This window comes from Tympanuchus pallidicinctus, unplaced genomic scaffold (genome assembly GCF_026119805.1).
Source record: "Tympanuchus pallidicinctus isolate F22 unplaced genomic scaffold, pur_lepc_1.0 scaffold27, whole genome shotgun sequence".
Lineage (NCBI taxonomy): Eukaryota > Metazoa > Chordata > Aves > Galliformes > Phasianidae > Tympanuchus > Tympanuchus pallidicinctus.
The window spans coordinates 6,240,717-6,253,179 of NW_026294744.1; the positions used below are offsets into that span (position 1 = coordinate 6,240,717).

A 12,463-nucleotide genomic window follows, 5' to 3' on the forward strand; every position below is an offset into this window, starting at 1 on the left:
CAGTACCAATGCGAGGCACCAAGAGCAGAAATGAGCATGCAGTGGTCTGGCAACATCATGTGGAAGTCTCTGGCCAGAGGCATCAGAAAATATTCCATGGTAGCGACTCTATGTCTACTCACTTTCTTCCATGTTTAATAATTTTTTTGTGCTTGGAACAAGAGTAACTTGCTGTCACTGGTATGTCAGCCTCCACCTTGCATAATAAGGTATCTCTGAATGTTTCTTTTCTTAATTTGCATATTCCCAGCATTGGTTTGGTTAGCTAGACTTATAACTACAGCACTCAAACTCATGAAAATTATGTGCAGAAATTTGCAAATCATGCATTGAGACAAAATATGCATCAGGAGTTTCCTCACTTTTTTGAAAAAGTAATTGTAGGATGTGAATATTTAAGCAATCCTGGTCTCCCAGAGTGTGTCAACATCTGCCTGTGTCTGCGCTGCCATGATAAGGAAATCTATCATATTCCCTTCTTTGGGCTATTGAATGCATTTTGGAAGAAAACATCTGCATCAGCAGGACAAGTGATCATGTCCAGGAATAGGTCCAGCGCTCCCAGTGGTATCTTATTATTGTCAATGGATTATACAGGACAATTAACTTAACATACATTACACAAGCAGATAAGTGACTGCAGACATCATTGACTGTAATGTAAAACAGGTGTGCCTGTATCAGGGACTTTTAAAGTTACGTGAGATAAAGCCTACTGTGGCATCTGGAAGCAGGCCAAAACCTGGATGCAGTGACAGACTTGCCATTGATCTGATGATCATTCTCACAGTTGAACGTGTTTACTGTGTATTCCAGGCACTGCAATTGTAAAATTCCATTTGAAATTAACCTCTAATGAAATAAGGAGATGAGGAAAAAAAAAAAAACAAAAAAAACCCCAAAATGCCGTGGTTCAGATTGTTCCAAACCAAAGGTCCTGTCTAGAAGCGAAAATGTAAGAGATGTGTGGTTACTGCTCTTTCAAATATGCAGTGGCTAACAAATAAGAGAAATAATTGTGATCTTTTCTAAATTCTATTCTCTGGTGAAAAGTAAAATGCATTCAGGAAGGCTGATACAAGTCTAACACAGACTTTAATCTGAAAACAAGCATATTTCAAGGTAGGTCAGACACTTCAATGTGGCACGTTATTGATTCAACAGTTCACGGCAAATCAAAAGGGAACAACTCATAAATTTATACTAGAAATGAATTGTACAAAACAACACATCAATTTACTCCCTCCTCTCCACCAAAAAAGAAAGGAAGAAATGTTGCCTCATCACTGTGCCTACTAGTCTTCATTACTGGTGTTGAGGAGTACTGGATATGCCGTTCCAATGTGGCGCCCATGGCGACAAACAACAATCTGTAGCTCATATTCTTCTATCTTCACTGTTTCACGTGTGACTCTTTCTTCAGACAGCAGAAAAATGATGGTGTAAAGGGCAAATTCAAATTCGGGGCTGACACCAATAAAGCTGCTTCCAATTGGTTTGACTGAGCCCTTCCAGCTGAATTGGATGCTCAAAACTTGGTCATCTCTATCAGGCTGAAAGCATAGAAATAACAATGCAATAATCTCCAATACATCAGATTCTGGCTTGCAGGTACAATTCTTCCTGTTCGTGGTTCTGCAACTTCTAAACTGCTCTACCTTTCCCACCTAGGTTAACTTTGCACCTCTGAGGACAATAGATGGAAAGCAGTTTAAACCAGTGAACTTTGTTTTGTTTGAATAACTGGGCTCCCAGCCTTTCGGCACAAAGATGCCTTGAAGGGGTCCAGAAATGCAGGCACCTGCTGCATGTACAATAACCACAGATGACGGTAGGAAGAGGATGAGAGGGTATTTGTCAGTGACTGCAGCTGTTACTAGAAATATATAGGGAAAAATTCAACACTGTCTGCATCATGGTGCCCTGATTCATTAACTCACTTTTCCTCTGAGCATCTACTGATCTTATTTTCAGGGCCACCCTGCTCATTCTTACCCTGGTTTTATTCTTCCGAGTGATGTATCCCTTGTAGTCAATTTGTTTATGCTTTTCCTGAAGATAAAATTGCACCCAGTTGTGCAAACCTAAGATCTGTTTACCGTGCCTTGTTTCTCCAACAAAAACATGTTCAAAACCACAAGAATCAGGTCTGTAATAAAATAAAAAAAAAAAAAAACATACATATTTTAGTTGTTTAAGTAGTTAAACTTCAGTAATGTAAAAGGAAAAGTGCACAAGCTTGTCTAGATTCATCTGTGAACAGTAGATGTGTCAGGATTAGTTTGGGGGTTGTTGGGTTTTCCTTCTTGCTTTGCACAAAACTCCCAATGCAGTCTATTCACAAAGCCTAAAACTCTATCTGATGACGAAGACTGTTAGTAAAAGCCACAGATGTATCACTGCTGCTTATCCTGATTTTAGTCAGGCTTTTGACACAATCTCCTGAAACAGCCATACGGACAAACACATGAAGTATAGTTTAGAAAAGCAGATGGTGTAGTGGATTGAAAAGTGGATCAACATTTGCACTTGAACGCCTGTGACTGGAGATAGCAAGTCCACCTGGATCTCAGTCAGCAGCACTGCACCCCAAGGGTCAACATCATTAATATCTGATCAGTAAGTCTTTAACATGATCTGCGTGGGACCAGCGTACACTGCCTTAGGCCACATCCTAAGACTGCCTTCCAGTTCAGTGTGTAATTAATGAACTCAGGCTTGCAGTTGCATAAATCAGAATAGTGTAGAGATTCATTAGACATACCTGTCTCCTTCTTTCCTGGGATACAGCTGGAACCAGATGTCATAGAGCTGATGCTTGAAATCAACAAGGTTTGGCTTTGCTAGTTTTTTTTTAAGCAGATACTCATGAGCTAGCTGAAGGATAGAAAACAAAGATATGTGTGTCTGTAAATCAGTGTCTTCAGTGACAAAAACTGAATTCATTACTCACTTTCATTACTCCAGTCATTAAGATAGCATCAAGAAAGCAATTGTTTTCAGCTATTTCTTCTAGAGTCACTACTTCTTCTACTCCAGTTGATGTCTCATAATTGTCCAATAAGGAAATAAAGGCTTCAAAAAAAGAGAAACTTATGATGAAAAAAGATATAATTGTACCTGTGACCCAGTTTTTAGAGTCATTATAAAAAGCTGTCATATAATAGGGAAGGAAGGACGTTCCTTTATGTGTGAGATTTCATTCTCACTGGAGTGGCTCAGTACCAGATCAATTGTTTTTAGGTTAAACACCTCAGTACTCCTTAATGGAAATAATTGGCTGAAACGATAATGAACTTCTTCAAACAAATAAATTAAATATGTATATATTTATATATATGAGCACCTAAATTACAGACTGATTCTTATGAAGTTGCATTATGCTAGCAGAAGGCTTTGCAGGCATTATTTCAGCATGAACCTACATAAGATGACCTGAGGTTGAGCTCACAGCCACTGAATGGATGATTTTATTCTCCCTGGTGCACCCCTCTTGCCACCCACTGCCTCCCATCACTTCAGCTGCCCCTGGTCTACAACCAGTGGATTCAGCAGATAGATTCAGCACAATAAGATAATAAAAAAACCACTTGAGTTCCAAAATGTAAGTAATTCTCTGCCAGGTTAGTGAGCTGAAGTAGCTCAGGTTCAGTACTTAGCTGTGCTCATGAGGGGCTGGATTGTGAGCTCAGTGAGGAGTATGGGAACACAGCATGTGCTCATTATGCCAGCTGTTTGATCGGCTGAGCAACATACTGCAGCCCCACCTAAGGAAAAGAAAAGCCAGGAAAGGAAACATTACTGATAGACATGCTTGCATGCTTGAAATATAGCCCTAACGGGAGCGCAAGAGGTAGCTGTGAATCTGATGTTGTCTGAAGCGCTAGGAGCTATGAACAAAGGAGGAAAGATGACTTTAACATCTTTTTCAGTACATGGAATAACATCAAAGGAATGACAAGACTTTCATCCATTTTGCTTTGCAGTTGGAGAGCCTCAGAGAAATTCAGATCTTGACTATAGCAGAAAAGGGTGCTCTTCCTGACACCGAGACTGTAAACACTGGGGAGACTACCTTCAAATGACATGCAGTCTGATGAACCTCATTTCTGCTCATCTGATCATCCAAATTATATGCAATGTTATGTTTTAGGTAAACACATAAAACCAACACAGATTCTTCATGTCATTTCCACCATTAATCAAAGAACAGGTCTCACTTGCAAAAGTTTTTGTGTTCTTCAGGCGTTCTTCATTTACGTAATGAAACAGATGTCTGGCTGCACTGTCCCGGACAGCACTGTCACCTTGCTGCACAGCATCTGCTTTTCCCTGGGAGAAACACCAGAATGAAACAACAACAGAAGGAAAATGTTCTCAGAGCAGACAGCAGCTGCCTTTGTAATAATGAAAACAAAAAGCACAATCCTGTCAGGGTCTTATGTTAGGAACTGTTGTCCTACAAAACAAGAAAAGATATTACTGAAGATCTGCCAGCATGAAGAAAGATATAATCTCTGACACTGCAGAAGACTGAAATTTCTCTGTTGACTCTCGTTCACAAATGATTGTGATGCATCCCTGTAATGGATCAGTAACTACTGTGGCTCCCTTAGGCTCAGCCTTCGTCCTCTCTTTCTTTCTGACCACTGTCCCAGCAATTGCCCCAGTGCCAGGGTGGAGCTGAGGCATCTGTGCTGTTCTGTCATCTTTGGACTCATGCATGGTTGTGCTCCAAAATTTTCAAAGACTTCTGGTTGATTGCTTAAAAGCGAATGTTTTAATTAATGTGACCAATAAGCACATCCAAAACAGATGTGGCTTTCCAACGATTTTCAAGTTTCTGTTCCAAAAAAGGCATTCTTAAGGAAGGAAGAGAAAAGATGAATACATGCAAGTTAACACAGACAAGGAGAAGCTAGAGCCTTGCTCTGTGAAATGGAGAAAGCATGCGAGAGAGCTTTCCCTGCATGCACTTTAGCTAGAGGTAAGTCTCTTTCAATTTTATTATCAACATCGGGAGCAACAACAACCCTGAAACCCTCCTTTCTCACACATCTGCTACTCCACTCTCCACACTCCAGCTGAGAACCAGGAATTCTTCATTTTCCTCCCTCGTTCCCTCAGAAATGTCTTGGAACCTGCCTCCACTTGTCTGTTAATGCAAGCTACCCAGGTTGCACACACAAGCATTCATACACAGATGCACACACATAACCATATGCACTGAATTATCTAGGGTAAAGGAGACCTCAGAACATCTCTAATCCTGCTCAAAGTATGGTTAACATTGAATTCAGACTATATTGCTCTGCGTGTCATTCTGTTGAATATTGAAAACATTCACAGAAGGAGATTTCACAACTTTTTTTGTTTCATTTGCATTTGTCCTTCTTGAATTTCATGATGTTTCTTCAGCCTGCCTAGGTCCAGCTGAAGGGCAGCCCTGACCTTGAGCATGTCATCTGCATTATCACAGTTTGCTCTCATCACAGATGAATGTTTGAGGGCTCAGGACAGACACCCGAGAGATGCCACCAGCTTCTGGGTACTGTGGAACATTAACAAGTTCTCTGCACTATTCCCTCTCCTAAGTAATTATCATTTGTAAGTCTTGCCTAGGTCATTAATAGAAATGATGAAGCATAAGCAACTCATTTAGCAATAGGCAGCTTCACAGACATTTTTTCCTACAATACCATTCTGCACATCCTCATGTCACTTAGCAATTGGTTACCTGCAGTTCAATTGCATAATCTTTCCCAGGTGCAAAGCGATTAACATCCATACCCCACATCTCATTGAAAAGTTTAGAAAGTTCATGATTTAAGGCCTTCCTGCCAAGAAATACGGAGAAATGCACATGTTAAAGAAGACATTTACTATTATTTTTGAAAGTCACTTATAGAATCTTCTGGTGTTACTCTAACCATGATCTGGACTCTAGCTTGTCAACAGGAGGGCTTTCTCTTGTCCCCACATCTTTCTGTCAATCTGCTCTAAAAACCATTGAGCTTATGGTCAATTTTAATATCTAAAGAATGCAGGTAACCTGTGAGAAAACGTGAGTCTTCCTTAAGGTTTTTTTAGAACACATTTTAACAAAGTTCTTAGTAACAAGCTGTACTTCCCATGCAGTGAAATAAAAATAAGATGGTGTTGTTTCATTGGGAAGGGTTCTATGTACAAACCAGAAGCAAGCAGAAGGTTGTTACCCACCCAGGAAAACAGAAGGCAAAGAACTTTCTCTTTGATGCTTTTCTAGTAATCTTATATACACTCTTTCTCCACACTAGAGATGCTTTTCTTTACCCACATGCATAGTTATCCTAGCATGAAGCTAGAAGGATGAAGGGGGACTATGACTCCAAACATAGTGTCTGTATACAATAAAATCCTTGCATGCACTGACCTCAAATATTTCTTATAAATCTATCCAAACTGGTCCCTTCCTGATTTTATTGGACTTCTGTCCTGCATAGTAGTGTACAGATTTCAGAAGTCTATCCATCCACCTACCAACAAGAATTGAGAAGGTTTGCTATTGTGATGAACTGCCCAAAGGTAGCTTCAGGTCCAGGGCATTATGTCCACAATAAGAGATAATATCACAGATCTTTTCCACCAAGAACAGAGAGAAGAAAGAGAGGTGAATTAATCTTGAAATGACAGTTGAACTAATTGTTTGCACATGCATCAATGCCTAGAGGAGAATACCCCAACAAATTAAAATTTCTCCTCCAAAGCAGATGTTATGAAGAAGTGCTGAAATTTGTCTTTCAAACAATCATTTGAGAAATCTCTAATGATTTTAACAACAGATACTTTTATATTGGACCAAGGCATCTTCAAGTCCAGCTCTGAGCCTCCAGTTTGTTAATTGCTCTGTCCTATTCTCCTGTTCTGGTCAGGATGGAGACACATGCTGCATCCTTTGACCAGTGACAGATTCCATGCTCTCTAGCAGAAAGAGCAAGCAGGTGTAGTGATAAGATCACAGTTTTCTGACTTGGCAGCCTAGACTCAAGGCAGCTTGAAAGCAAGGAAGAGCGAAAGTGAGCCAGATAGGCACACCCTGTTGTTGGCAGGGGGGAAGGCATTGCAGAAACAAAGGCATTAATCAAGTAGTTGGATATCAGTTGAGAAGCAATACAGCAAGACATCGTGTGTCTTCTGTCCTGGATTGTACTTTGTGGATGGATATGAAGATACTAGTCTAAGCCACATGCTTCAGCAGGAAACAAAAGATAGCAAACAGTGCTTGGAGAGATGGAACATTTTTCACAAATATTGAGCAAGACTTTTTCTACAGAATTGTCTGAGTAGCTGTGGGATGGAGCTCAACAACCCAGGATTAAAATCCTGAAAAGCATAAGCAGTCTGCACTTAACTCCTTGAAAGCCAGTTGCCCAAAGGAATTCATATCCTATGGTTCAGGGCCAGAAACAGCCAGTTTGCATTAGTGCACCAGAGGATAAGCTACAGCAGCTAAGGAGCATAAAGAATATGTATGATATTAATCTTATATCCGGTTTTATTTAGTGGGGAAAGCAAATTGTCTCAGCAGGGTATGGCTGAGAGCTGTCATATTTGGTGACCAGACCCAGGTCTGCCTGCAATGGGACTTCTGAGCCAACGTGTACCTCAGCTGTGTTGGGACACCGACCTTCAGTTTTGGCTCAGGCTCTGTGTTACCTCAAGATGATGGATGGTATATATACAAGATCTGTATCTGTACATGTATTTGGATCTGTACCTGAATAGGTGCCAATGCAGGAGAAGAACTAAAAATTCTAGTATATGGGAGCCAAAGGATATGTTTGTTGCTAGCATTAAAAGAAGGACAGTTTTTGCATAGGTCTTGCAGAGCACCAGAAGGAGGCTGTCGCAGAGCAGATGTATTTATATGCATATCTGTTTGGCCTTGCCCAAGCCCCTGGCTCTGCTTGCACAGCAGACGTGTGTCTGTGGCACTGTGGTGTCGACACAGGCCGTGCAGCCTGTCAGCTTCACAAGAGTCAGCAACACAACCTGTCACAGAGGCCACCACCACCTTTGCTTTTGTTTGATATCAGCAGTATTTCCACCTTCTTTCCAGGGTCATAAGAAGAATTCCTTCTCAGAAGAGCTCACAAACCAACGTTAGGCAGAAAATTGCTCATCTCAACAGCTTGGCTGAAGTCTCAGAAACAGGATCAGCAAGTTCCCAGAACAGTACAGAGCTGGTTTTCAAACTCCAGAAGGGAACCACATGTTCCCTTGGACTCATCTAATTTTATTGCATCACTTTCCTCCTGGTTTCTGGACTCCTGGTTTCTCTGCTCCTCTGCATCAGCTCATTCCATCTGATGAGTGCTGCCATATCATCTTCAATACGTTCTTTACCTTGGAAGTAACTACCAGTGGTGGGTAGGAATCCAATGTATCCAATGTATGTGAAACTTCAGTGGAGCTGTCAATATTCTTTTCTTCTATGTGTAGTATTCTATAAACATATATTTTAGTATGTATGCATTTTAGTTTAAAAAAGTCTCTTTTCTACGCCGGAAATCTGTAATCCCTTCAGTACCTTCTGCTTATTCTTGGTCTGCTCTTTACAGATTTGTCCTGTATTTGTAAAGGACTGTGGGGCTTTGCTTGATCTTTTCTCCTCTAGAAATCTTACAGAATATTTCATGCATTTAATTTTATAAAATAAATATCTTTTCTGTCCTGATTCTCTGCTAGGTGCTACCACAACATTACTGTGGACTCTTCCTCTCTGTTTTATTGTCCCTCTAATTTCCAAACAAAGCAGAGCACCTCTACACATTCAATAAAGAAACATATATCCCAGCCAAAGCAAAGAACTCATTTATCAACTTACATAGGCATCTCGTAAAAGCTCTTTCTTGAGATTATTGCTTTAAAAAAGGACCATAAACTTAGCTTACATGTACGAGGTCGGACAAATGCAAAAAGCAAATTTTTATGCAAATCCATTACACGCAGTGTTTAAGTAAAGCTTTCCTGAGAAAGAGTATTGCATATTTGTGCTGATTTTCAATATAATTGCATGTATCACTCAAAACAGATTTTTTTTGTCACTGATTCTCAGCCTCCTGCTTACAGTGAAGCCTCTCAGCTGTTAGACTGGTGTTTTCTCATGTAACAACTTTGATCTATGCAAGAAATCTGCCCAATTGGACCTTATCCAGCTGCAGTCTTGCTCAGAGGTCCTTACGTGCACAAAGCACCATCCAAAACCAAGAACACTCGGCCTGCAGTTGTAAGAGCTAAAAAAGCTTTTGGGGAAGGTCTCTGCAATAGTACCCAATGCAACACCAGTGCAACTAGAGCAAAAGAACTTAATGTTTGCACCTTGTTATAGATGTCAAGTGAAACATGAAATCTAGAGAGGATGTGCTTGTTTTTCCAAGTCATTTTCCTGCATGAAACTTTCATTATGTATAAAACAATTCCCCAGCAAGAAGGTGTTTATTGCTATAAATGAGAAATGACTCAAGAGGTGGAGAGAATGTAAGAAGGATCTGTGGAAAGTCATGTGAGAAAGTCAATAAAGTCAAAGCAAGAAAAACACGTATTGCAAATGGGTCACACGGTGCCTTTCAAGGGAAAAGGAGATTTGGTCGAGCATCTTCTCTAAAGTAAATTTATCTTCAGAGGACCTTTGAACAGAATCCAATTATTAAAAAACCTTTAATCTCAGCGTAGAGAAGTAAGAGTTTGGAATGTCTGATGAGCAAGCATTTAAAAGAAGTTCTCAATCACTTAAAAAAAGATATTTCAAATGATGCAAAATACTGCTGTCATCTCATAGGTTTAATTGAAGAGATAAGCAATTCTCTTGATTTTCCACTTCTGCCAGTGTGCCTGTCTTTCTCCTGTGATGCTTTTCTTAGTATAAACTCAGTATTTGAAATACAAAAGCACAATACAGCGGGTTTTGTAGGTGGAAATGAAAAAGCCTTTACAAGAGACAAACACGGCAATGGGCAGCTGCTTTGCGAACACCATGAAGATTCTGTGCAGACTGTGAAGACTGATTCTACATATCAGCTCTATCCAAGCAAAATCTCAGCATTCCCTTATTTAGCTAAAGCCGTTTATATTTCTTTTGTCTTTACAGTCCTCGCCACCTTTTCAGGCTGAAGGGACGTTCTAGAACTCACTGAATACAAACAGCACTGCATTTCACCCAACTCCCTTCTACATGTCTCCCATGCAAGTATGTCCTGTTCCCACTGCTCTTTCATGTTAGAGATCAGTATGATTTTCTCTTACCTATCAGCCATGCTAGGCAGAAGTTTTTCTTGTAGCACCTCACTGAGCAGGGAAAATGCAAGCTGGAGCTCAGAAGTCCTTCCAGTAGTCCAGGAACTGGAACTGCCTCCCTTCCCCTCCAGTCACTCAGAAAGACAAGACAGGAGGTGCCAAACCCCAGGAGGAAACGTGGAGCGCAGCCACAGCACCACGTCCTGTGCTTTGGCTGCCACATGCACACGCAGACCAGGAAGTCAGAGCTGCCTGTACCAACTGTGCTCCTTATCAGCAGGCGACTGGGAGGACCAATAGCACCAGGAACGACAGCAGAGATGCGCTGTCAGGGTTTTCAGGTCTGAGCCTGATATCCTCCTACATGAGTCAAGTCATTACTTCTGGTTCAACCCTGGATTATTTATTGGTTTGAGGGACTTGTCTGAGGTGGACTCTAGTGCTGCTGGTCTATATACACTTGTTATATGACAACAGAAGGAAAGCTGGTAATGAAAGACGAATCAAAAAAGTAGCAGGTGGGGAATAAAAAAGTGGTTTGCCTCTCTGTGTAACAGCTGATAATTGTAAGTGTGACCTCGTAAGCATCAGGAGGCATTATAGACAGGAAATGTTTTGCAAAGGCAGCCCTTTTCATGCATTACTGGAAGCAAGCAGGGACAGGTGCCATGTGCACAAGCACCCCTGCCAGTGCCTGTTCTGGGAAGCTCATATTCATTACGTGGCTAAATTAAAGCTTTGCGTGGCTTAAAGTTTGTTTTGGTTAATATTTTTTTGCATTTTCTTCTTTGTAGTAACTAGTTCCTGAAAACACAGCTTTAGGTTTCAAACCATAAATGTTTATAAATATACATATATATTTGTATGTATACAGAAGCCAAAACATTTTGACGCTAGACTTCTGTTTATACAAATAGTTCTGTATCTCTGGTCCACGTTTCCCTGTCAAGAACAGTATTAAAGCTGAACAAGTCTTTGCATAAGGCAACATGCTTTGGTTGCAGAAAAATGACATCAAACTCCCTCTGCTCTGTTGCTCTGTTCTGGCAAGGGAATGGTAAGAACATTTGCTGTCACCATGCTCATATTAGGCATTTAGGGGAATGTGGCAGACACTCGACCTAGCAGAACAACCATCTCAGGCATCAGGTGCTGTCACCGAGGCCAGGAGCCTGTGAATAAGGCCTGTTTCTAAAGGACGTAGGCTGTCTGTCTGTGCTGCTCCAAGAAGGTGTTTCTGGACAAAGTGCTTTGCTTTGGCTGCCAATGGATCAGTGTTTGTTTGTTTAGAGAAACTCTTCTCTCCTGCCCTTTGCTTGACTTTCCCCCAGGAGGGAAAGTAGAATGACAGCAGAGAGGCAGCTTGGGCTGGTCAGCAAGAACCTTGCTGGGTTGAGGAGGAGATGAGGAGCTCACGTCCCTACTGTGGGCAGGGAGCGGGGACTTTGGAGCTTTCTGCCTTCACAAAGTTAATTTTTGAGTTGGAGCCCTACCTGGTAGTTTAATTCCCACCAAGTTCCATGGCCCAAGTGCCTAGCCTGTCTCTCAGTTACCTACCCAGGTTTCTAAGCTTCAAACTACTAATCCTAAAATCCTTCTTCTTTCCAGCCAATACTGTTACAGTTCCTCCACTTTTGCTAGGAGTTTCTGGTGCAGCAGCTGTCCTCAAAGGGAAAAAGCAAGAGAGGATGACACCGCCAGGCAAACTCTGTCACAGAAAGGCCAGAAATGAGTAATTCCATCCCTGCAGCCAAATACCACTTAGACCCTTCCCATTTCCTTCTGGTGATGTGGACAGCTCGGCCTGCTGACCTGCCTTTATTTACCAGCACTAATCAGATTTAATAGGTAACTAATGGTTGGCATCTGAATGTATGAATATTTCCATTGACAGGATAGGGAGCCAGCAAACCAGAGACTGGGATAAAGCAAGAGGTTGGGGACACAGGTGGCTTGGGACCCCAGTCTGGGCTGAGGGACTAAAGGGACAAATGAGCTTTATTTTATTTTACTTTATTTTATTTTATTTTATTTTATTTTATTTTATTTATTTTATTATGTGGGAATACAAGAAAGACTATTCAGAGCAGCAGCTGTGAAGCAAGATAAACAGCACGAGAAAGTGAGGCTGAGAACCAAGAACATCTCTAGAAGTAAAGCAAAAGAAATGGCCTATGGCTCTCTTCGG

At 41.1% G+C, this 12,463-nt stretch overlaps 1 protein-coding gene across 1 annotated transcript; it reads right to left on the reverse strand.

Moving 5' to 3' along the window:
• Positions 1-1,071: 1,071 nt before the first annotated feature.
• On the reverse strand, positions 1,072-10,489 carry LOC128084520 (poly(U)-specific endoribonuclease-like). Its single transcript, XM_052690674.1, has 7 exons — positions 10,285-10,489; positions 5,738-5,837; positions 4,221-4,332; positions 2,954-3,075; positions 2,765-2,877; positions 1,996-2,149; positions 1,072-1,553 (listed from the first exon to the last, which is right to left on the reverse strand). The coding sequence occupies exons 1-7, from the start codon at positions 10,293-10,295 to the stop codon at positions 1,296-1,298; spliced, it is 870 nt and encodes a 289-aa protein (XP_052546634.1). The 5' UTR covers positions 10,296-10,489; the 3' UTR covers positions 1,072-1,295.
• Between the last annotated feature and the right edge of the window lie 1,974 nt (positions 10,490-12,463).